Source organism: Carassius gibelio, chromosome B24 (assembly GCF_023724105.1).
Source record: "Carassius gibelio isolate Cgi1373 ecotype wild population from Czech Republic chromosome B24, carGib1.2-hapl.c, whole genome shotgun sequence".
NCBI lineage: Eukaryota > Metazoa > Chordata > Actinopteri > Cypriniformes > Cyprinidae > Carassius > Carassius gibelio.
This window is the reverse complement of record NC_068419.1, coordinates 11,520,023-11,544,703: the sequence shown is the minus strand read 5'-3', so window position 1 is coordinate 11,544,703 and position 24,681 is coordinate 11,520,023. Positions and strand designations below refer to the sequence as shown.

The following is a 24,681-nucleotide window of genomic DNA, read 5'->3' as shown; positions in this document are numbered from 1 at the left end:
AGAAAACAAATAACTGAATACATATAAATGTATTTTATATCATTAAAGTACATTAAAGATATTGAACATATTAAATTATATACAATATTATTTTTAAAAATAATAGTAAAAATTTACTTAAATCTGTCTCTGCCAGTCTCTCTGTCATTCTAGCTTTACATGATTAAATATATATCTTACATAAAACTGTATACAATTGATTTTTTATAGTAAAATATTAAAATATATCTATGTCTGTCTCTGTTAGTATGTCTCAAATCTTCAAACAAAAAAAAACGGAATATATTAATTATATATATATTAATTATATTTAACAATTTAAATTAAATTTAACTTAAACTGGATTCAATCCATCTCTTCACTGTTGTATTTAATCTATAATTCTAAGCTAAATAAATACACATTTTACATAATTAAATATAACATTTAATTATATGCAATACAATTATAGTGCAAATATTATAATAAAATGTCATTAAAATGTATATCTATCTATCTATCTATCTATCTATCTAACCTTTTTTTGTAGTCTATTTTTTTATTTTTTTGCAATTGCTTCTGTTTTAGAAAAGCTTTCCTGGAACACTTTTCCTCATTTCATTTGAGGAATTAGGAAATGTCCCAATAGCACTTTAATGTCTCAATTCAAGATAAAAACAAATCAACGCATCAGCATTGAAACAGACATATGCTATTTCATCTCATGACAGTCTCATCTCAACTGAAACAGCTGATAAAAGTCAGATTTCCAGCATGTTTGCCTTGCATCTGTTTGGCCATCAGTAGATGTTCACGTGGCTGCTTGCAACCTCATTAGTGATTGTACACAATCAGACATTTGTTTATGCCATCTGCTGGACTGAACCAAGCATAGCATGTTTTCAGTTCTGGCTCTCTGGTCACAAATGGTACTTTAATTAGTCATTTGCATGTATATGACGTCTATGCAGTGATGCAAATATACTACTTAATTCAATAAACACACAAATAAACATGTTTTGCTGTTCTGTGGCAAGTGTATGAGCAGTTCACTTGCATGGATCATATATTCATCAAAGGTTTGTTTTGCTCTTGATGCTTCAGATGGGTAGCGTTTAATATTTGAACTCCATGATTTTTTTAAATTAGTGTTTATGTAACGGAAGCTGTGGTCATTTTTTGAAAGGGCAGTCGGTAAAAATAGGACTTTTATTTTGAAATATATATCATAGTCAGCTGTGAGAACAACTTTTGAGCGGTTTATGTTAGTTAGTAGCAGTAGTTCCACACAAGGCGAAAGATTCTGAATGGCGCTCAGAAATGTTGTCTCAAATTGGATGATCACTAGGTTTTGGGACACAGCCATTGTCTGAACTGAAGTGTGGGAGGTTGTGACGTGTGTTGTGTTGAGTTGTTGCCTAACAACCTCTGCGTCTGCAGCGTCTCCCCATCCGCTCCATCTCCTTCTCTTCCAAACAAAGTCTTTCTTCATTTCTATGCCCAGCGAGCAGCATATTCACTCTTGTGTTATTGATAAGAGCTTCATCTGATAACGGCTTCTGTCTTGTCCAGAGTTTTTGTTCTTTTATTTTTATCAACTGCTGAGTCTGGTTCGGGAGAATATGAATGTCAACATCAGCAACTTTAGAGAGGAGAGAAAGGCGAACACAGAAGAAGCGCCTTACATGGAAATGAAGGTAAGCTTAATCTCTAATAGTAATAGTGTTAAAACACGAAAATTGTATGTCTATGTATTTATATTTCAAGTTCTTGTTTTATTACTTGTTTTTCCTTCATAGACAAGTTTTGGTAACAAGGAGAACATCAAGCCTGCTCACAAAAAACAACCTTCTCACCCCAAACAGACCAAAGGCAGGATTTATTTCAATATAATTTCAGTCAAATTCATATATTAAGTGCTTGCTATTGGAGGTTACATTTTAAAATCATCGCCTGTTCTTTCTCACTTATTGAAAAATGCCATTTAAGATGTTTCATGCCGTCGTCTTATTTCCAGAAGAGAGTTTTGGCCTCAGTTTACCTCTTGGAGAGGAATATGAAAGAAAAAAGCAGAAGTTAAAGCAAGAACTACGGCTTGATTACCGAAACTTTATGGCTGAGGTACACTGTGCTCCTCTGATATATTATAATATTTCAAAAACAATATGGAATAGGCCTATATGATAAAAATAAATTACTTGCACACCTGTTTCTCTTTTGATGTTTTTTGAACTATGTATTTAAATAGTTTGTGTTGATGGTTGTTAATCATATATATATATATATATATATATATATATTATTATTATTATTATTATTATTTTTTTTTTAAATAAATAATTTAATTTAATAATGTTTTAATTAGTTTCTTATTTTTCTTCCTTAGAAAAAAAATCTAATTATTGCTGATCCACTTCCACAGTCCCACATGATGTCTCTCCCCATAAAAGAACATAGATCAGCAAAGGTAAAATATGTGTTTGCTGTCCATTTGTAAACTTAGGCATCACTAGAGCAAATTCCACATTTGGTGCCAAGACCTGGTCCAAACCGTTGCACAAAGACCCTCCCGTACTGTTTGGCAAGCCCTCAGTGACATGATAAATAATTTGCTTACTCTGACTGGATAAGGTGTCTAGTGGCAACCAGTCTATTGCTGAGCTGCAGATTTGTTTTGCATACACATTTGAGATTTGTACAGTCGTAAAAGAGGTCTTATACTATGAATAATTGTTTATTGCTTTATTAATTTAACAGTTTTGTGATTCTACCCAGGAAAAGCTGCAGGATGAGAGGAACAAGGAATATAATATGTTTCTCCGAGGGCGAGAGGGAGCACAGAAAATAGGGAAAACTTCAACTACCCCACAGGTTTTAAAAGAAATAAAGCATTATTTTGTTGATATATGACCTATACATCTACATTAATAAATAAACTTCACAAATGTCCTTGTTGAAGTACAGTTTAAACATTTTTAAAGGAATAGTTCACCCTAAAATGAAAATTTGCTGATGGTTTACTCACCCTCAGCCCATTCAACATGTAGATGAGTTTGTTTCTTCACCGGGAAAGATTTGGAGAAATGTAGCATTACTTCATTTGCACACTAATGGATCCTCTGCAGTGAATGGGTGCCGTCAGAATGAGAGTCTAAACAGCTGATAAAAACATTGCAAGTAATCCACACAGCTCCAGTCCATCAATTAACATCTTGTGGAGTAAGAAGTGGAATTAAGTAACTGGCACTAGCTAAAATACTCTACCCATAAAATTGTTTCCTCCAGTGGAATTTTCAGCAAATTATCATTCAATTCAACTACTCTTTTAAAATTCGGTAGACTTGAACCTCACCTTGAATCCTCAGCATATCTTGATCATGTTTCTGTCAGGACCTGGAGAGGGATCGGTTTGGCTCTATTACTCCGAAGTACCCTGCTGGTTCTCTAGAGGTAAAAGCGCAAAAGGCCAGTCAGAGCCCGGAGGACACAGTGTTCTCAAAAAGGGATGTTGCCACTCTGACTGAGCCCATTTCCGGAGTGCCTAAGGTATCAAGACCACGGAGACGCTGGGGAGAGACGCCAGATCGCTGGGGAGGCCCTCACCGAGATCACACCAGTTCTGATGAGGAGATAGAGCTCCTAGAGAAAGAGAGGCACACAACTGTACAGGAAGACACGGACAAAACCAGAAGAGGAGGAAAATACGACAACAGCTCTCACAGGTGCATCATATGTGTTCTCTCTATTGCTTCCTGTTTATTTTGGTGGCACTCAGAAGCTGATATGGTTATATTTGAGGAAACATAATAAGAATAATATTCTCTTGAGGGAATTCTGTCTTGATGGATTATAATTAGGACCATATGGAACTGATGAAAACTCCACGGATTTTGAGCACAGGTCATTTACAAAATGATATATCTATTCTGACCCACACGTTCATTGATTAGACTTTCTGGAATGTAATTGCATTTTGAAAGGGTTTTAATCTTGCGCACATAAAAGTTAAATATTTTTAGTTGATTTAATGACATTTTGTAAATTACCAACACATTTTAACGCAAATAAGTACAAGCTGAAGATTTTTCCACATTGGAATGTGGGGAAAAAGTACAGATTTATCACGAATCAGTCTGCAAAACGTAATTCTGATTAATCGCTAGTGTCCTTGTGTGGTCAGATATTTTTAAACAATGACTAATAAACATGATAGATAACTCGCACATTATCAAATTAGTAATTCAGTACACATTAAAAAACGCCAGTATTGTAAAATATTATATATAAATAGTCAAATTATCAGCAGCCATTACTCCAGTCTCACATGATCCTTTATAATTAAATAAATATACATGAAATATATATATGTAAGCTGATTCCATTATTTTTGCTGTAGGCTGAAGAAAATTGGGTTTGACATCAAAAGATGAATACGGGACAAGAGATCAACATTTCAGCTTTCATTTCTAGGTATTTTCATCAATATCTGATAAGCACAACTTAGAAGATAGCACCTTTTGTTTGTACCCACCATTGCTCATGTGACCAAAAGTATCGGAATAGATAAACTTAAACTAGATTAAAGTGAATAAGACTTAATATTTAGTTGCAACTCCTTTGCTTGCAATAACTGCATCAAGCCTGTGACCCATTGACATCACCAAGCTTTTGCAGTCTTCTTTTGTGATGCTTTTCCAGGCCTTCACTGCAGCCTCTTTCAGTTTGGGGGTTTACTCCCTTCAGTCTCTTCTTTAGCAGGTAAAATGCATACTCGATAGTGCTTAAGTCTGGACATTGACTTGGCCAGTCTAAAACCTTCCACTTTTTGCCCCTGATGAACACTTTTGTTGCTTTGGCACTGTTTTGGGTCATTATCTTGCTGATTGATGAAGGATCTCCCATTCAGTTTGGTTGCATCTTTTTATAAATTGGCAGGCAAAATGTTTTTTGAGGCTTGTCTCCTATTGTTTGGTTCGCATCTTCTGATGTACCCTCTGTACTTTTGTTCATGAAGTCTTAATTCCTGCCCTCTGGAGGTTGTTGCTGATGTCACTATTAACAGTTGTTTTAGGGTCTTACTTTACAGCTGTCACAATGTTTCTGTCGTCAACTGCTGATGTTTTGGTCTACCTGTTCGAGGTCTGTTACTTAGTACACCAGTGTTTTTTTCTTCCTCAGGACATTCCAAATGGTTGTACTGGCTATGGCCAGTGTTTGTGCAGTGATTTTCCATCTTCTCTTAGCTTCACCCTTCCTTGTTTTTCACCAGACAGCTATCTGGTTTTCATGTTGGTTTATAAATGCAGTCTGTACAGGCAAAATCCAAATCTAAAACTGAGCACAGACATTCAGTGCCATTTATCATATAAATAATCAATATGATAGGACACACCAGGGCAACAAAACACACCTGTCAGTCACATGTTCCAATACTTTGGTAACATCAGCAATGGGTGGGTTCAAACAAAAGGTGTTATCCTCCAAGTTGTGTATCAGATCCAGATGAAAATACCTGAAATAAAGCTGAAATGTTGATCTCTTGTCTCATATTCATCTTTTGATGTCAAGCCCAAATGTTTTTAGTGTTATGTGTTCCTGTGGCTCAGTGGTAAAGCATTGCATTAGCAGCAGAAAAGGTTGTTGGTTCGATATCCAGGGAACACATGTTAGGTCAAATGTTAGCCTGAATGCACTGTAAGTCGCTTTGGATAAAATCGTCTGCTAATTGCATACATTTATTTAATATATATATATATATATATATATGTATGTTTAAATGGAAAGAAGATGGTTTAATGGTTTAAGCAGAGAAGAAGGCATAAATGTGTTTTTACAGTAATATTGTAGAGGACATCAAATTAACAGCCTCAACCAAACCAACAATATCTGTGAAAGAGAACTTATCACCATAGCAACATTCAAATAAAAATAACTTGAACAGTTGAAGAGCCAAATATAAGCAAATGAAGAGAGTAGAAGGGTTGTACAGGCTGTAATCTCTGTTAAATTTGACGTCTTTCCTACTAGACACAATCAATGCAGACAGCTGTCAGGAGAATAGTCAGACCCTATCTGCACTTCTACTCAAGCACTGATCTGCAATTAGAGTAATTGGGGTTTAAAGCCAATCTTTCATTGAAAATAAAACTGCAGTGAATCAATTAGCTGAAGTGGCAATTACTCTAGCAGAAGTCTGTATTTATAAACCCTACTATTTTTTTGCTGTCTTTCCAGTCCGTCTGTGGTGGGAAAAAAATGAAAGACATGATGGTTTTCAGCCTTCATTTTAACTTTAAGATTTCATGTCTTTTGTAGGATTTTTCTACTCGAGGGTTTCTAACAATACAAAGACAGGAAACGCTGATTTCGATGGATCGGCTGGATTTATTGTCCATTCTGTCAGTGGAATTGTATCGATTGTTGTTGATGGGGAGGCTTAAAGGCTCTGATGGCTCTGCAGTCGGGCTCACTGTTGTTCACTGTATATGTGATAGATGTGATGTAACAGTTTTAGTTTAGTAGAGATCAGGGTGTGTTTAGTGTAAGACACTAGATAGAGGTTTTTGTTCCTTTGTGTGAATTATTATTATAATTTTTTTTTTTGATTAAGTCTACAAGCACCGACTCCAGCGCAAAGCAGATCTGTCAACGAGCAGAACATGACTGAGTTTGCAACAGGACTCATGATTGGTAAGACCGTGAGTGTTGGGTCAAATCAAACTGTATGTAGAATTAATATATAAAAAATGTATGTAATTTCTGACCAGTGACTGGGTTATTTAGGAGCTACTGAAGGTGGTGAGGCCTCTAAGAGGAGGAAGGAACGGTACAGACTGGAGCTGCTTCAGCAAATAGCAGAACAACAGAAGAACAAAAGGAAGTGAGAAACATCACTGTTTGTAGGTAGTTGAATTAAAACCTTTAAACGCTCAAATATTCACCATCTAAACTCAATTTTACAGGGAGAAGGAGCTAGAGTTGAGAGTGGCTGCAACAGGTGCTGTTGATCCTGAAAAAAAGGTGAAGATCCTCAGGCTTTTGAATATTCATTGCTTTCTATTTAGATTTTATATGGTTTCTTTATTAAATGTACAGAATAGGTTTTATTTTAAATTAATTAATAAGCATATCATTTCTAGATGTTTAATTATATCATATTATATTTGTTAATATTAAAATGTAAGATTGAAAAATTGGAAATAACTAGGGGATGTGCTGCTTTTTTTTTGGTTCAATTTTAAGATTATAATTTTTTAATTTAAACGAAGTAAAATGATCATATAATATAATATAGTATAATGTAATTTTTTTTTTTTTTGCAATTTTAAGATCATTATTTTTTTAAATTTAAACAAAGTAAAATTATCATATAATATAATATAATTATGATGTAATAATGAAATGAAAATGAAGCCTATTTTATGCAAAATATTTCTCTTATTTTTTCTTTAAGCTCTTGAAATTATTATGAAACATTCAGTATGCAAAAACTCTCAATGGTTCTAAAATGTGCTTTATTTTCTTGTGGCCATAATGAAATAGAAAAAAAAAAAAATTCTCACAAAAATCATGTAATACATTTTTAATAGGTGATTATCAGTGAATAACTTGAATTTTGGCCTGTTTCTCACACAAAATAATTGTATGGCTTTAGAAGATTTATAATATAACATGCAAGAAGATGTTTTTGTTCCTCTCTCATATTGAAACAGAATCGATTTACTAGACTTTAAAACACATTTTCACTGCAGCCATAGTTGTGCAACACCTTCTGTGCTACTATTTACAGCCGTCTCACCTTGTTTCCCACAGCCAGACAGAATCAAACAATTTGGTGCCGTGACCCAGGAACACGAGGGCAGGGGAAGGGATGCATCCTACCACCCAGGGCTGGGTCTAACGGAGTTCAGGGCAGACTCTGGCAGGCGGCTCAAAGAAGAGAGACTTCCACAGCCACCAAAGGAGACAGCACCCCCTGAGAGACCCCGTGTTGCTTTCCAGTCTCCATCTCTAGACCGCAGAACTGTCTTAAGCCAGCTGGCTAACACACCAGGCCTTGGTCTGGAGCCTGGAGCAGGGTTTGGGGCCAATGATACCACCTCTGTTACTGAAGACAATCACAGAAGCCTCTCAAGAACCCTGGGGGAGATAGTTGCCCCAAGGTTTGTCTTCGATTTGGAGTTATGTTCTTAGATTTTGCACTGAAATGTAATGTAATTGTACTGAACACAAAGGATAAGCTTTTTAATAATATACCTTAATAATACTATAGACAGGATTTTATGAAATACGTCTGTTTTTTTAAATGTCAGAATTACAGGTGCGCGTCCTCCATTGGGGCCCTCCCTCCCTGACTCCTATCAAACTCCTTATGATAATGCATATTACTATTATGGAGCAAGAAATCCTCTAGACCCCAATCTGGCCTACTGTAAGTAGCATAACCACATATATCAAATTTGGTTAAACTAAATACATCTGTGATAATTTATGTCATTATTATCAGTCATTCATTGATATTTGTGTTGGTCAGCATTGTAATACAAAAGTCAATTTTTTGATGAATGTAGCAGTTGATTGCATGTTTGTTTTATTTGTGTAAGATGGAGCAGCTGTGGGTCAGCAGGCCCTCATCCCTCCAGAAGCACAGTGGCCTGTTCTGCAGCCTCCGTCTGGAGGCCTCACACAGTAAGCATGGGTTTTCATACAAAATGTCAGTTATGTAGCTACAGAGTTTAGTTGGTCACATGACAGGGATTTTACAATGCTTTTGCAAGTGGCTTATTTAACTGTCATTTAATTGCACCTCATTTAAAACAATACAAGACAAAAAAAAAGTCCAAAGTACTTTGAAATATGAATTTCTGAATAGATTTGAAGTCATAATGTTTGAGTCACTTGGTAATCATTTTTTTTTATGGCAAGTTATGCTGAGGTACCAGTAGGGGGCACATTTATTCAGATATAATAGAATAAAACAGAATAACACAATGCTTATCTCTGTCTTTCCACAGAGCGATCAGCAATGCTGGAGTTGTTCCATCAGGACCAGCGTTCTTTGCTCCGAAGAGGCTGCAGCAGCCTAAAGAAAGTGCTGTTAGCTATCAGGAAGCCCTTAAGCAGCAGGTAACCTCGCAATAATTAATGTTATGAGATGAATTATCATGCCGTAGAAAGGGTGCAGATGATTTTAATTTAATTTATGTGAAAGGTGCACTAACAGGGTTACACAGCTTTACATTTTAATCAGCAAAAATGTATTAATTAACATTCTTTAATTAACAGTCATATTACAACAATGACTTGAATATTAATAACAGATTATGTCAGAATTTTGAGGTCAAGACCTCAGACATTGGATTAAAATCATGTCAAGATCAAGTCATTTAAGGAGTGATGATACGGACACGTTTATTAAAGCTTGCTACTTTTCAAGATAATAGCATTTCAAATTAAATACTTTATTAAATTATGTTGGATAAAAAATATTTGCATGTACACTACTATTCAAATCTTCGGAAAGATGTTGTTGACAGAAGTCTTTTGTGCTTACCAATGGCGCATTTATTTGATAAAAAATACAGTAGAAACTCTAATATTGTGAAATTATTATTATTATTATTGCAATTTATCTTAAAGAACAAATAAAAAACAAGTTTTCTTTTGTAATATATATTTTTTTAATTTAATAAAAAAATGTGCTGTGACGGCAAAGCTGAGTTTTCAGTTTTTAGTGTCACATGATCACTCTGAAACATTTCTTATTATTTTCAATTTTGAAAACATTTTGAAGTTAATATTTCTTAATATTTTGTTGATACCTTTTTTTAAATGTAATAAATAGATGTATGCATTTAGCAGACGCTTTTATCCAAAGCTACTTACAGTGCATTCAGACTATACATTTTTTACCAGTATATGAGTTCCCTGGGAATTGAACCCACAACCTTTTGCGATGCTAATACAATACTCTACCTCTAAGCCACAGGAACATTTTTCTAAAGTCTTTGAATAGAAAGTTAAAAAGAACAGCGTTTATTTGAAATAGAAAAATCGTTCATAACCCAAACTTTTGAATGGTACTTTGAATGCTATCTAATAGCATAAATAATAAATGTTGTGCCTCTAATGCTTTTAAAAATGTAGCGGTACATCAAAACCTACACTATTAATGGAAAGTGGTGATATACTGTAACAAAGCATTAATATTATGAAGTAATTTGCTTGATTTGGCTGTAGATTCAGGTTTACCTCAGTGGGATGTCAGATGATATCTTTATATCATAATGACTGAGACACAGATGAAGGAATTAGGGAGGACAAATTGCATTATCCTCCTCTATTTCCTCAGGGGAACTTTGATCCTGAAAGATATATATAGCTAGAAAGCTGTTTGTTTAACTGCCTGGTTGCAAGATCATCGAGTATGAAATAGTGCAGTGAAGGGTTTGAAGATGGATGGCCTTAAATGCTAATCCGTGTAGAGTTTACCAAGAACTTCAGCAGTCTGACAGGAAGAGATCAAGGTGAAGTGAATCTAGAGGCAGATCAGGGTTGGTTTAATGTGGTGAACTGAAAGTTTGAACTTTCCTCCTCTGTGATTTTAATGTTACATTCTTGCAATGTCTGATATTTGAGTTTTTTTTTTTTTTTTCAGGCAGGCAGCAGAAATCTATTAAGTTGTTTGTAGTATGAACAGCAAAAAAAAAAACAACAACAAAAAAACATGAATAATTCAAATCTGATTTTTGGAAATGTGTCCTAAAGATAGGATTTACACTTGTAATTCAGTTGGGATTTGAAAAACAAATCAGATGATGTACAGTGTGAACAAAGCCTAATTGTCTAAATTGTGGTGCACAGATTCAAGAACAACAGCAGAGACGGTATCGCGAGAAGGTGGAAAAAGAGCTGTCTGATGCTAAAATAAAGGCTGAGATGAAGGCCTACGAGCCCTGGGGAAGAGCAGGAGGAGGAGCCCCTCTTAGGGACGATCATGGAAACCTCATCAGTACGGAGTTCACACTTCACTCAGTCAGCTCCCTGTCCATAGTCAGCTGCTATCACTGCAGTTTAATAAGGATTTAATTAGTGCAACCCACAAATGGTGGGCTGTTAGTGGAAGTACTGCAAGATAAAAAAAAAAAAAAAAAAGTTTACATACCCTTTGCGGAATCAGCAAGATAATAAATTAAAAATAATGCAGCATTATGCATTTTTACATTTAAGTTTTTAATTTAGAGTTGACACAGTATTTATATGTATCAGTGTTCCAAGACAATTAAGAGAGAAAAAAAGTATTAACTGTGGAAATTCTGACAGTGAATGTGAGATTTTCTTTTTCTAGTTTTACTAGAGAAATTATTTAGCAACTAGAAGCACTCTTTGTGAGTGTTTACCCAGTAATCATGAATAACTTGAAAAAATCTCTAAATGCACATTGGAGTTTAATATACTAAATATTAAATCTACACTTAAAGTGATAAACTAGGGAAATGCCGTTATCAAATTAACTTCAGTAAGAGTGGCCTTTTATTGTGGCCAGCCTAAGGCACGCCTGTGCAATAAACATGCTGTAGGATCCTGTGAGGTGGATTATCTCGGCAAAGGAGAAGTGCTCACTAACACAGATTTAGACAGATTTGTGAACAATATTTGAGAGAAATAGGCCTTTTGTGTACAAAGAAAAAGTCTTAGATCTTTGAGTTCAGCTCATGAAAAATGGGCCAAAAGCAAAAGTGTTTATAATTTTGTTCAGTTTAAATATTAAACAGTAGTAATGGCAATATGGTACTGTACAATGCTGTATATATATATATGTGTGTGTGTGTGTGTGTGTGTGTGTGTGTGTGTGTGTGTGTGTGTAGATGGGTGTGTAAAACTATGATATGTAACAGCTATATACTGCTGTTTTTTCTTTTCTTTTTTTTTTTGAAATGGTTCTCATGCTTAACAAGGCTGCATTGATTACATTTTATCCAATATAAAGTATAACATTTACACAATCCTACAGAAGGGATTTATTTTTTAATGTCTTTTTACAGTCCCATTTGAACAATGTAATGTGCTTTTCCTTGCAAAAAAAAAAAAAAACTAAACAAAGCAAAACAAAAAACAAAAATCTTACTGACCCAAACTTTTGAACTCTGCTATAAATCACAGTTAATTTTCATATACAGTTTGTATATAAATATTCTGTCCATGCTATATTTTTTGATCATCAAACTGATACTGAAAATTTCTGGTATAAATTATAGTAATGTCACATTTTTGTGTTTCCAGGTGATTTGAAACGAATGCATAAAACAAACGTGGAAGCGTATGATTCTGGAGGCAGAGTAGCCCAGATTCCAGTGGCTTCTAGAACAGGTGACAGAAACTTTACCTCATGCATCAAATACTGTGGCAACAGAATTACAATTTGACTCCCAATTATAAAAAGCTTGAATTGAATTTGAATGAAATTAAATTTTGCATCTGCAATGACATGCACTTTGTGGAGGCTATTAATAGGTACAGTATATTTAAAAGTAATATAAATTTAATGAAATGTATTTAAAACAATTACAAATTATTCATATTTACTGATATACAAATATATATATATATATATATATATATATAAAACCGATTGTGTATACTAACATCAAACCTTTTAGAAGCTAAAAATAAAAGACCTTTGCATGCAATCCATCCAAATCTTTTCTGTCCCTGTAGAGCCTGCAGTGTTTTGCTCTTCTCAGCCGTCTGTGCAAGCCCGGGGTAACCTTTTCAATGAACTGCCCACTCTGCAGCAGCTCCATGATCAGGAAAAGTACAAGGATTGTTTGAAACAGCAGGTATGGACATTCAGTCAACTTTGGATTCTGCTGTCTGTGCTTTTGGCCTGCCATCTCAGTTGTCTTTATCTTTGGGATGAACAGATCGAGGAAAAGAGAAGAAAGGAGGCAGAAGAGAGAGAGCGATCCAGGCTCGAGGAAGAGAAAGAAGAGAGGCGGCTGGCCGAACAGCGAGCTCGGATCCAAAGGGAGTACGAGGAAGAGCAGGAGAGGAAGCGTCAGAAAGAAAAAGAGGTTCTTGTTTTGCAGTTATATCATGCGAATCCCAAAAATGGCCCGCAGAGAGGAAGATGTATTCACTTTGGAGCACTGGTCTTGACCCAGATTGAGTATTTGAGTGTGTTAAGCTTGAAATAGTCTATCCTCTAAAGGCTTTAACCCAGTGTCCTAACCAAGCGTGACAAAAAACAGCAAATTATAAAAACTTTCCCTCATAATCCCTCACAAACAGCAACTTTTGAATGCCTTGCAACGGAGAAAAGATGTTTTTTCCCCTCGTAATGGTGTAGTTACAACATCTACTGTACCAGCAGGCAGAATGCCAACATTATGGTGAAATTTCACAGCCAGAATAGATTTATATCCATTGTCATGTTCAAACCAAGTAATTGTCCAGTTTTCTGTTAGTCAACATGGTGAATTAACTTGACCAACTTAAATCCAATGTAAAATCTGTGTAAAATCACATTAAATTCCAGATTCCTAGTGAAATTATGTAGATTTAATATGTAAAATGAATGGAAAAAATGATAGGATTTTATCTGTGAAAATTAGATGAACAAGACACAATCCAAATGAAAAGAAAGGTACAGAACCACAGGATTTGTACTACTTTTCTGTCACCTATTTCACAGCAAATGAGCAAAAATGAGGAGTTGGTCAGGCAAGCCGAAGAGCGTCGTAAAGAGGCTGAGAAAATAAGGAAAGCAGCAGAGGAGAAGGAGAACGAAGCCCTGAGGAAGAAACAGGAGAGAGAGAAACAGACACATCAGGAGGAGGTGAGGAGTGCACATTATCAAGTCTGTTACATTTGTTCAGTTGTGCACACAATGTACTGACACATTATTCTCAAATACCAAAAGGTCCACAGGGCACCGTCACCACCCCTACCAGCCCTGCAGAAGAAACTACATCAGCAGACGCCCAGACCTCCATCGGTGGAGAGCCACCGCTCTTCTGCAACTCTGTCTGTGAGTGAAACACATGCGCACAACTACTTCTCTGAATGCCATCTGAAGTGACTAATTACAGTTTTTTTATGTTTGTTTCAAACAGATGCGATCAATGTCAGCACCACATTCTCCTCCAGTGCCTGCACGCAGGAACGAGATCAGGGCCACAGGTAACTTATATCACATCCTTTAGCCACCAGAGCTGTAAAGAGCCGAATCCCTGAATTGTATACTGACTTTGGGTTTCAGAAGATAAGCGTACGGTGATCAGGGAGTTATCGGCCTTGCGTAGGCAACTGCGGAGCGAACAGAGACGTCTGGAGGGAGAATTGATGCAGCCTAACAGAAATGATCACACCCCTCCTGTTCACAGCAGGTAGCAAACATCCTACACAGATACATTCAGAACATGTGTGGTCTGTTAGAACCTAAACTAAAGTTATTTCCCCAGTACTTTCTGGAATAATGACTGCATAACTGCATATCTGACCAATGTCCCTATTTATTTGGTAATTAGCCATGTAATATGGGATAATGTAGTACGGTCAACAGGTCAATATCACAAGATAAACCATGCACGATCATCTTGGCAAGTTTTATGTTGTCCCTCTGACCCTTATGCTTTACATATTGGACAGGCCAAGAGAGCACCTCCCGGAGGATGTTTTTGAAGTGGCGAGGCTACGCAAACAAGTCCCCATCAGGAGGCCTGCTTCCCACACCACCGCAGCGGTCAACATGCAGAACCTGCAGGAGTTTAACCATCTGAAGTACAGAGGTAAATGTGACACCTGTCTTTACAGGTCTGTAATTTCCGCCAACCATGATGGCTCCCAGAATCCCATTCACCTTCATTACCTTCACATATCCACCAATAGCCACATTCATTTCCTGTTACTCACTCTGATCCTTTGTTAGCTTCAGTATAACATCAAAATATTACCATATGCTCTTTAAATGCCTGTTAAAGTCACACATTCCCACACTGGCTAGATGAGTTCAGCGAAATACTGCATGCCAAGATGGCCTATGGGTGGACTGACTTCCACTGAAGGATTTCTAGTTTTTGAGTCAACTCTAACACATGTGCTGACTGGATGGATGGGTGGATAGAGTGTGAAGTTAATAAAAGAAAAAGCAGCTATTTGTAATCGAGGTTATTACTGTTAACTACAAATAATTGATTACATTAAATGAAAAGAAGCTGAAATAAAATATAAAAATACATAAAATAAAGATACATAGGAATCTGAAAAAATGATAAACGCATAGTAAAATTACTAAAATGAAAACTGAAAATATAAAAGCTAGTTCAGAAATAAAAGCGGATTCAAAATGGGAATAAATACTGTAATAGTATATAAATAATACTAAAAACAGTCTGTTTTAATTATGCTTGCGTCCATAGAGCAAAAACCTGGTTATGGTTGAATGAAACTAGGATTATTTTATGTCCACTGTCCTGATGCTAATATAGTATCAAATGTTAATGTGCTTTCTTAGAGGAATATCAGTTTCATGTCACTCATGAAGACTTTTAACCTTATTCTCTGCTCAAAAGATGGATTCAAGAGCTCTTCCTCTCCATCTGCCCACCTCATGGGGTAAATCGGTCGAATCAGTCATCAAACCTCCCTGCAGGAGAGAAATGAGTAGCATCTCTGTGAACCGTGACTCAGCACTTGGCTCCATGCCCTTGTTTTGTCATGCTCTTTATTTTAGCTCTGATTTTCTCTCTACATCACTGTGCCAACTGCTTTGGCCGTAGCAGAGCTGCTGTTCTCCTGTCATGCGTGATGCACAACACTTATTTGGTATATGAGTCAGTGTTTTCTGTGAATGGATAATGTTTGTCAGTGTGCTGCTTAATGTCTGTGTTCAGCGTCCCTGCATTATCTGTCAGTAAAACTGTAGTCCTGGAAGAGAGGATGACTCTTATCTGTGTGTGTGTGTGTGTGTGTGTGTTATCAGATGGTACATCTCGTGAAGAGGTGCGGCAGGCGTACCCTGACTCCCCCAGTGATGATCACAGTCTAGATATCCAGCAACAGGCTCTTTTACGACAACAGCAACGAACCATCAACAGCCTGAGGAGGGGCAGAGCTGCTGGTCAGTCAGTTACACAAAAATATTAAGCAGCACAACTACTTTCAACATCGATATTAAAAAGAAGAAATGTATCTTGAGCCACAAATCAGCATATTAGAAAGATTTCTGAAAGATCATGTGACTCTGAAGACTAGAGTAAAGTCTTTAATAAAAATAAAAAATTCAGCTTTGCCATCACATTTAAAAAAATAATTAAATGGAAAACATATATTTTAAATTGTAATAATAGTTCACAGTATTGCTGTTACTATATTTTATGATCAAATAAATGACACCTTCAGGAGCATAAAAGTCGATTCACAGAAAGAGTGATAATTATAATGATAAAAAAATAGTTATATACACCACAACTATAATGATAATGTCAAAAAGAAACAATAATGTTGCTGTTGTTTTTCCCAGCTGAAAAGCTTGAGCATTTTAAAGGGGTCATGTGACATTGGTAAAAAGCACATTATTTGGTGTAATGCAATTAGTTTATGTGAACACATTATTTTCCACATACCATACATTTCTGCCCTGCTTTTCTGAAACGCATTGATTTTTACAAAGCACATCATTCAGAAAACCACAGTGTGCTCTAATTGGCCAGCTGTCCAGTGCATTGTGATTGGCCGAATACCTCAAGCATGTGAGAGAAATGGTAAATGCCTTAACCATTTTTGGAGGAAGACAAAAATACAGTGAGAATAAAAGTTACACCTTCTTTCTTTGCGTATATATTTGAGAGGCGTTATGCAAATTTTCCCACACAGTGATGTAGATTTGTGGGGTCGTGTTTTAATGGGGCGTTTTAGGAAGGTGTGGATTAGTCTTAAAGGGTTAGTTCACCCCCAAAAAATAAAATGATCCAATGTTTTACTTACCCTCAAAGTATCCTAGGTGTACATGACTTCAGACAAATCCAATTGTAGTTACATTAAAAAAAAAAAAAAATCCTTGCTCTTCCAAGCTTTAGAATGGGAGTAGGCGGGTATTTTTGCTCAACAGTCCAAAAGTAATCAAATAAAGCTTGTGCATCCATAATAAATCATGCCTCACATGGCCCTAGGGGGTGAATAAACCCTATAAAAGTATAGAATAAAGGCCTACGGTTAGGGCTGGGCGATATATCTAACGATATGATCATGCGCATCTAGTCAGTAAATCCGGTTCCGTGATTACTGCCAAATCACCATCACCTGCTTTTAAATGGAGAGGCATTTAATAGACAGAACCGTAGATCACTGACAAGCTACGTAATATTGTTCATTATCGAAGGAGATACATCTTAGGTAATGAACGCGACATTGCGTAGCTTTTTGGGTAGATTTACTGATTAGGTGCACGTGAGCATATCATTAGATATATCGCCCAGCCCTACCTCATGTAGGAAATCGATGCATTTTGTAATAAAAAGAACTATAATGACTGTTCCGGGGCGGATGATGAAGGACGTACGCATTGCGCACTTCACAATTCTTATATATACAAAACAACACTCCAAAGACAAAGGAAAACATGAATGACCTCTTTAAAGTGGCAGAAAATGTATCTGCCATGCACATGCCGTGTGCCATGTGTTATAAACAGAGCAATATAATTTATTTATTTTTATTTGGATGCTAATATAGTTAACGTTATAGTTATCCTTATATTTGTGGTTCTTTGGCTGAATGGGCCTCAAGAGACTTTCAAAATCATTAAAGAAACCTTTTAAATGTTACTATATAAATAAAATATAGAATTGCTGCAAATGACATTTAAAAACTCATACAGTACCTGTATTTCCTGGGCAGATTACTTTGACATGGTGTCTTCAGAGCAGCGGCATCATAAGCAAGTGAGTTGCGTGTGCACCACCTAAAAAATCTTGACTGTTTTTCCGTGACCCATTTTTCTGAGCCCTTAAAGGGTATCTGCACTCTGTTAGTGCTGGTTGGGTTATTGACTTGACGTCTTTATTGATGTGTTTATCCCCCCAGAGGCTGAATTCTGCAGAGGATCCGGGCAGACACTTTCTGTTAGACTCAGAGAGTGCCTTTATTAGTAAGTTCGCCCTAAAATGAAAAGTGTTTTACTCACAAATGTATCACAAAATACTCTTTCATGTACAAAGTTTAGATGACATTTAGATTACACCCACCAGTAGACATACTTATATATAGGATAAGATAACTCACACAAAATGTAATTCTGTCAGCATCTACTCACCCTCATGTCATTTCAAACCTGTATTCATCTTTGAAACACAAATAAGTTATTAAATAAAAATATTGTTTATGAAAGACTGCACTGGAAATTCTACATTCAAGGCCCAGAAAGGTAGTAAGGACATTATTAAAATAGTCTATGTGACATCAGTGTGACATAATGTTATGAAGCTACAATAATAACTTTTGCGTGCAAAGAAAACAAAAATAACACTGATGTCACATGGACTATTTTAATGATGTCCATACTACATTTCTGTGCTTTGAACATGCAGTTCAAAGGGTCAGAAAGCTCTTGGATTTCATCAGAAATATCACCAAAAAGAAAAGAAAAAACATAAAAACCTTTCAAAAATTATGTGGAATCTTGCCACACACAAGTTACAGTGCTTGTCCACAACACTGTCCTTGTATCATTAAAGATCAATGCAAGATCCCCTGCAAAAACCTATTCTTCCTCCACGGCACGCCTTTACCATTAATGACATTAATTGACCATTTTCATTAATGTGATATTTAAGTTAAAAGACACTTTAAGGTGTAGCATTAGAGTTTGGAGCATATCGATTAACATCATTTAGAAACAATAGATGTCTATGGGAGGTTTACAAGTATAGTGGTATGTGTCAGTTTGAGCAGCAGACAATGTGTGACACTGCCGTCAGGCAGATGCTGTCACTGCCACCAGGGACGAGTTACAGCTAGTGTGACAGCTATGAATACCAGACAGAAGAGAGATTGACTCTGGGGTTAGGATAATGCCTGTCTTCACCGGCACCCCAGAGAGATCGACAGTCACCTTGTAAATGAGTTCCCAAAACAGTCTCAGTCTCATCCATTAAATGCCATTTCATTTGCTCAGTTTCAATTACCAAGCTTTGATTGCTTAACTCGCACATGTTGGAGCTATAGAGAATCGAGAGAGAGAGAGAGAGAAAGAGAGAGAGAAAGAGAAAGGACTACAGAGCCTGCTGTTGCTGAACATTTGTCTGTTGTAAATAACCAATAAGTTATTTCTACACAGACCCCAGTGACGATTCATTCTTTCTACAATCCCGGCGTGACCAAAGAGCGAGACCGGTAGTCAGGAAGGCAGACATATCTGAAGTAAGAGCTCCCTGTTATACACAACTACAACCTCACTTGACAAAGGCAAAGTCTTTTGATCTGTTCAAAAACCTAGCTGCCTTTCTTCCTACATGGGCAGCTGACTTCCGTCGAATGGAAAAAATATGCAACACATAGAATCATGTTTTCAAAAAGTTGAACTTTTAAACTTGAGCGCCACATTTTTAGAATGCAGCGTCTGCAAGATGTGAATGCAACTGTCAGACATGTCCATATAGCAGCACAGTGAAACCTCATAATTGACTGATTTGAAATGCTCTACATAGGCAGCAACTCCTATTGTTGGAATGCATTATGGCAGCGGTTCTCAATTCCAGTCCTAATGCACCCCCCCCCCCCCAACGCTCTGCACATTTTGTGTGTATCTCTTATCACATCAGATGCTTGTTCTATTCTAAGTGCCCTGCTAAGTGGACATCACAGGATATTCCGCTATGATTCCAGTTCGAAGGGAGCGTATATGTTCCATTAAAAGGTCATTAAAGTGTACAAGAGGGGAATTTGAATTGTATTTACTTACAGATGTGTTTGTCACACATCACACTTCTCTAGAAGGTTTTGTCGCTGGATTAGCGCAAAAATTTAAATGAATGTTCCGAAAAAATAAACGTCACCTTAAAGGAATACTCCACCCCAAAATGCAAATTGTGTCATTAATCACTTAACCCATGTCTTTCCAAACCATTTAAAACTTTGTTCGTCTTTGGGCCAGAATTTAATATATTTTGGATGAAAACCGAGGTCCAGAAAAGTATGAAAATCATCGTCAGAATAGTCCAGAATAGTAGAAAAATAACGACTTTAATCAACACATTGTCTCCTCTATGTCTCTCTACATCACATGTCTTCTGTGTCAGCCGCGACACAAGGATGCGCTGTTTTCATTCACATCAAAGATTAAATCCACACCTTGTTGTGCGGCTGACACAGAAGAGTGTAGGCTGCCTACGACCCTCCATTATTGAATGCATCGACTGAATAACATAGAGAATTAATAACTGTACTTTTTTTATGTTGGTAGGATGTGGTAAACCGGTACGCTCGTCCCGACAGCAGTACTGACAGCCAGTCTCTGCACTCGATTACCAGCACAGAAATAGAGCGGCTGAGAGAGCGCACAAAGAACAAGATGACATCGCTGAACAACATGAGAGAACATGATTGGAGAACAGGTCAGGAGCTCTGAATCTGAAAGAAAAATCTCCTTGGGTTGTTAGTTTTGCCCAGCTAGACTACATTTGACTACTGGAATGAAGTCTGGTCAACACTGGAGCTTAATCTTGCGCACTTTGACAGGAAGAAGCCAACATGTAAGAGCTTAAGTGTTCTTTAGTTTTGACTGGGACACTTAAGGCCTTGATATACTCCTGTTGTTTGCAACGTGTGACAATAAAAAAAAAATCCCCTTAAAATACACTATACGGGGAGAGTTAGGCATTTAAATATTAAATATAAGCATTTAAAGATACAAGAAAGAAAAAAAAATGCAATATTAAAACATAACAATAGGTGCAGATTTTTTAGATTACAAAGAATGCAAATTGGGAAAACAATGTAAAAAAATAACTAGATTGTTGTTTGAGATAAACTTATGGTTATCAGCCATATCCAAAGTCTATATCATACATCTAATGAATACAGTAACACAGTTGATGAATGTGTTTACCAGTCAAACAAACTTAGTAGGCTGATTGAAATGTTTGTACAAAATGAGGTCACACCATTTCATTCTTCAATTTTGTTGAAGTATATTGGGGACATTAAGCATATGCATACAGAAAAACGCACAGCTTTTCAAAGTTTACTCCATTTGATTGAGTGACCAAATACACACAGGGGTTTTTTCTGCGTCAAAAAAAATATAGCACTTTTGACAAATCGTTGCAAAGCAGCTTCACAGAAAATTAAAGTTTCTATTTTAATGTTTCTACATTATATTTAGTACTAGCTTATCAGAGGTGACTGTCAAGTTAATGTCCATATAGCAGAAATGTACAGTACAATTCATGCAGTTAGTTAACGATGTAATCAAACAGACGGTGAAAACTATTAACTGCAATGATTATATGTTCCGATTAAACTTATAGTAAAAAGTAGTAAAATTTGGTAGTTTAGTATGTTGTTTGAGGGTTGCCATCATCTGAGGTCCTGTGAGGGGTTGGCATCATGTCTTGATGATATTTACGGTATGCACACTGCATGCAAAAAGAAGAATACTTTGGGCTTAATGCGACCGACCAGTTTTCGTGACTTTTAGGGCTGGATCAATCTAGAATCTGGTTTTAGCTACCGTATTTTTTTTTACTATAAATCGCACCTGAGTATAATTCGCATCAGTCCAAAAATACGTCATGACGAGGAAAAAAAACATATATAAGTCGCACTGGACTATAAGTCGCATTTATTTAGAACCAAGAGAAACATTACCGTCTACAGCCGAGAGAGGGCGCTCTATGCTGATCAGTGTAGACTACAGGAGCACTGAGCAGCATAGAGCGCCCTCTCGCGGCTGTAGACAGTAATGTTTTCTCTTGGTTCATTTCTCCTGGTTCATGTCAAATTAATTTTTGATAAATAAGTCGCACCTGACTATAAGTCGCATGACCAGCCAAACTATGAAAAAAAGTGCGACTTATAGTCCGGAAAATCCAGTACTCAAAAGCTTCTTAATCAGGTAACGCTATGCTAAGCTGTTACCGTGCTGAACACGAAGCCATATATGTTATTAGAAGCACTGAGATATGTACCTTGTGCTATCTAGGGGAAGTGTCCGCAGAGGAAGGGGAGGAGCTATGGCCACAGGCTCCTCCTTCAACCAATCGGCGCGTTTCCATTGACACCATTGCGACAGAACCCTGGTTACGTCCTAGTTCCATTGAAACACTGAAGAGATTCATGGGCGGTCGCAGGCCATCTAGCCAAAACCACGATTGGGAAGGGCCGTCCACTTACCATGGCTAAATCTAATTCAAGACGCATGATTGTGAATTCTTATGCCAGTTTCACTATTTAGGTATTTTGTAAGGAACGAGTTGTATACTTGAGGCCAAAGATGAAAATTAACAGTTCATTAGTCAAGGTTTCTTTTGTTTCTGTCTGACCATTGATTGTTGTGAATGAAATATTGCACTTAAAAAATTCTGGAACACTTTCTGTAGCATTAAGTGTCTGTTCCCCCCAGTCAGAGTGCAGTCTGGGAAATTCACTTTGATGCTTCATACTGTGACTTTGTATGATTGTGTAAACTCATGAATTCTATTTCTCAGGTGAGAGATATAGACTTCCAGTCTTGTAATATGTGATTCCTTTTCATTTTTAATGATGGTTTTACAACACATGAATTGTAATAGGAATTTGAGCTTATGCAAGCATAAGCTTACAGTCAGAAATGTAATGTGTATTGACTCTTTAATAAATATTTTATGAATTTTTGAACACTTTGCATTTTATCTATTTGTGATGTGTGCATTCGCATTCCATGGTCTTTTAATGGCTCAGTTTGGAGAGAAATGGGATTAGAAGGAAAAAGTCACAAATTGACCATATAAACAGAATTTATTATGAATTCCAAAACATAAATGAAACTGATCAAATGGTTTCAATAATTTTTATTACATTTTAAATATAGTTTTGACACTACCGTTAAATATATATATATATATTTTTTTTTACAATAGTAGTCTCCCCAAGGCTGCATTTATTTGATTAAAATGCAGTATTTTTTGCAATTTAAAATAACTCATCTGTTGTAATATATTTTAAAATGTAATTTATTCCTGTAATGCCAAAGATGAATTTAAGTCTTCGTTTTTTTTTTCAACGTTTAAAACCGCTTAACACCCCACCCCAACCCCCTTCATAATTAAAAATTCATCAGAGCAAATGCACCAAGTTCCAAAACTTTATTGACCTGATTAGAATGTGTGGTGATAATAACCAGTGTCATATAGAGTTGTACAGATCATTTTATTCCATATAGAAAACTTTACAGGGCTGTACCATTAGTAACCCTCACCAGCCAGGAATGCTTCACATCCTTTCACAACAGTTTTAAAGCGCAGCTATCATTAATTTCTATACAACCCACCCCCAAAAACCAAAGAGAAGATTTTAAATATATTAACCTTTTTTTATTTGTACATGTAGAGTGAAGCCTAACTCCAAACAGGGATACAAACCAGTGATTCAGATGCAGCTCACATTTAACTCGCCCTCAATGTTCACATTCCAGTTTTTTTCCTTTTGAAGGATCTTAGTTGCCCTCAGTGTTTAATTAAAAAAGTGTCAGCATATATAAAATGGAGTAAATCAAACAAATCACTTTATATCGTATTAGAAATCTCTAGCTGGACGGTTATGGAGGGAAAGATGGCATAGATCAATAATTTATCACAAAAGTAAAAATCTCCAGTGCATTTTGATCAAGAAAACAAAGTGCAGCAAATTTCCGAGAATCAAACAAAAAAGATACAGAAAACGAAATCTAGTGTTGTGAGATTATATTACAAAGCTGGAATTCTGTACAACTAGTTTCCTCGGAGTTACTCATGCTAATGTTAGCCATTAGCGGTGCAAACGCAACAAAATAAAACAAAGATCACATCACATTGCTTGATATGCAATCCTTCTGTCATTCTGCAAACAGCTTTTAATATAATGCCAAGACACTGTTTTGAAATATATCTGGACCTTTTGAAGATCTCAAAGGTCAAGCGTTTGTATAGTAGTAGTGATATCCTCATGATGTTCTAGATAATTTGATTCTATTGTACAAGGCCTGGTCATTTGTCCTTTGGGTGGGATGTAGTTCCTGATCTGGGATTGGCTGTTTGTCCAGAGCAGACCCTCAGAGGACAGGCGGGGGGTTGATATTAGTACCATCATATCTGACACGGTCCATCTTCTCATTCCTCATTGGTTGCAGGAGATCAGATGCTCACGTTCTGCAGATGAAAGGAGGAGAGCGTTGTAGGAACAGGCACTGCTGTAGCTTCTTCTAGGCATCACTGGGAGATTGGACGCCTGTAGGCTGATCTGCTTCCAAAGTCTGGGAGATCTGGAACACCAGTCCGATGCGCAGGAAGAACTTGCGCAGGATGGCCCTCAGCTCCGGGATCAGGTCAAACTGCATGATCTCACAAAGCAGAGGGTAGTATCGGGACGCATGGGCCTTGAACTGCAAAGCAAACACGTGTGTTTTAATTCCTTTGGATTTTCTCATTGCACACCGTGGTGGAATCATATTAAACCTGTGTTGTCTAT

General features: G+C 36.6%; 2 protein-coding genes across 11 annotated transcripts in view; one reads left to right on the top strand and one right to left on the bottom strand.

Annotated features, from left to right (window-relative positions):
• Window positions 1–1,121: 1,121 nt before the first annotated feature.
• LOC128013187 (centrosome and spindle pole-associated protein 1) lies at window positions 1,122–24,487 on the top strand. Of its 7 annotated transcripts, none has more exons than XM_052595962.1 (28): window positions 1,123–1,676; window positions 1,779–1,851; window positions 1,997–2,100; window positions 2,366–2,446; window positions 2,755–2,850; window positions 3,370–3,701; window positions 6,590–6,669; window positions 6,763–6,859; window positions 6,942–6,999; window positions 7,792–8,141; window positions 8,292–8,410; window positions 8,583–8,667; window positions 8,994–9,105; window positions 10,843–10,990; window positions 12,262–12,348; window positions 12,697–12,818; window positions 12,903–13,052; window positions 13,673–13,816; window positions 13,901–14,008; window positions 14,094–14,160; window positions 14,240–14,366; window positions 14,629–14,768; window positions 15,962–16,099; window positions 17,878–17,921; window positions 18,064–18,127; window positions 19,316–19,398; window positions 20,441–20,591; window positions 24,344–24,487. In XM_052595962.1, the coding sequence occupies exons 1-28, from the start codon at window positions 1,602–1,604 to the stop codon at window positions 24,370–24,372; spliced, it is 3,264 nt and encodes a 1,087-aa protein (XP_052451922.1). In that variant the 5' UTR covers window positions 1,123–1,601; the 3' UTR covers window positions 24,373–24,487. The 7 variants fall into 7 exon arrangements, 5 of the variants coding, with proteins under 5 accessions (XP_052451922.1, XP_052451919.1, XP_052451918.1 ...); XM_052595959.1 differs by lacking the exon at window positions 24,344–24,487 and adding an exon at window positions 22,181–22,854 and having other exon boundaries at window positions 1,124–1,676; window positions 2,402–2,446; XM_052595958.1 differs by lacking the exon at window positions 24,344–24,487 and adding an exon at window positions 22,181–22,854 and having other exon boundaries at window positions 1,124–1,676.
• arfgef1 (ADP-ribosylation factor guanine nucleotide-exchange factor 1 (brefeldin A-inhibited)) overlaps window positions 23,307–24,681 on the bottom strand; it is a 73,893-nt gene continuing 72,518 nt past the window's right edge. For all 4 annotated transcript variants that reach the window (XM_052595953.1, XM_052595954.1, XM_052595956.1 and 1 more), the window contains one exon: window positions 23,307–24,595. In XM_052595953.1, the coding sequence (XP_052451913.1) occupies window positions 24,416–24,595 (180 nt within the window). In that variant the 3' untranslated portion in view covers window positions 23,307–24,415. The remainder of the gene's footprint in view (window positions 24,596–24,681) is intronic.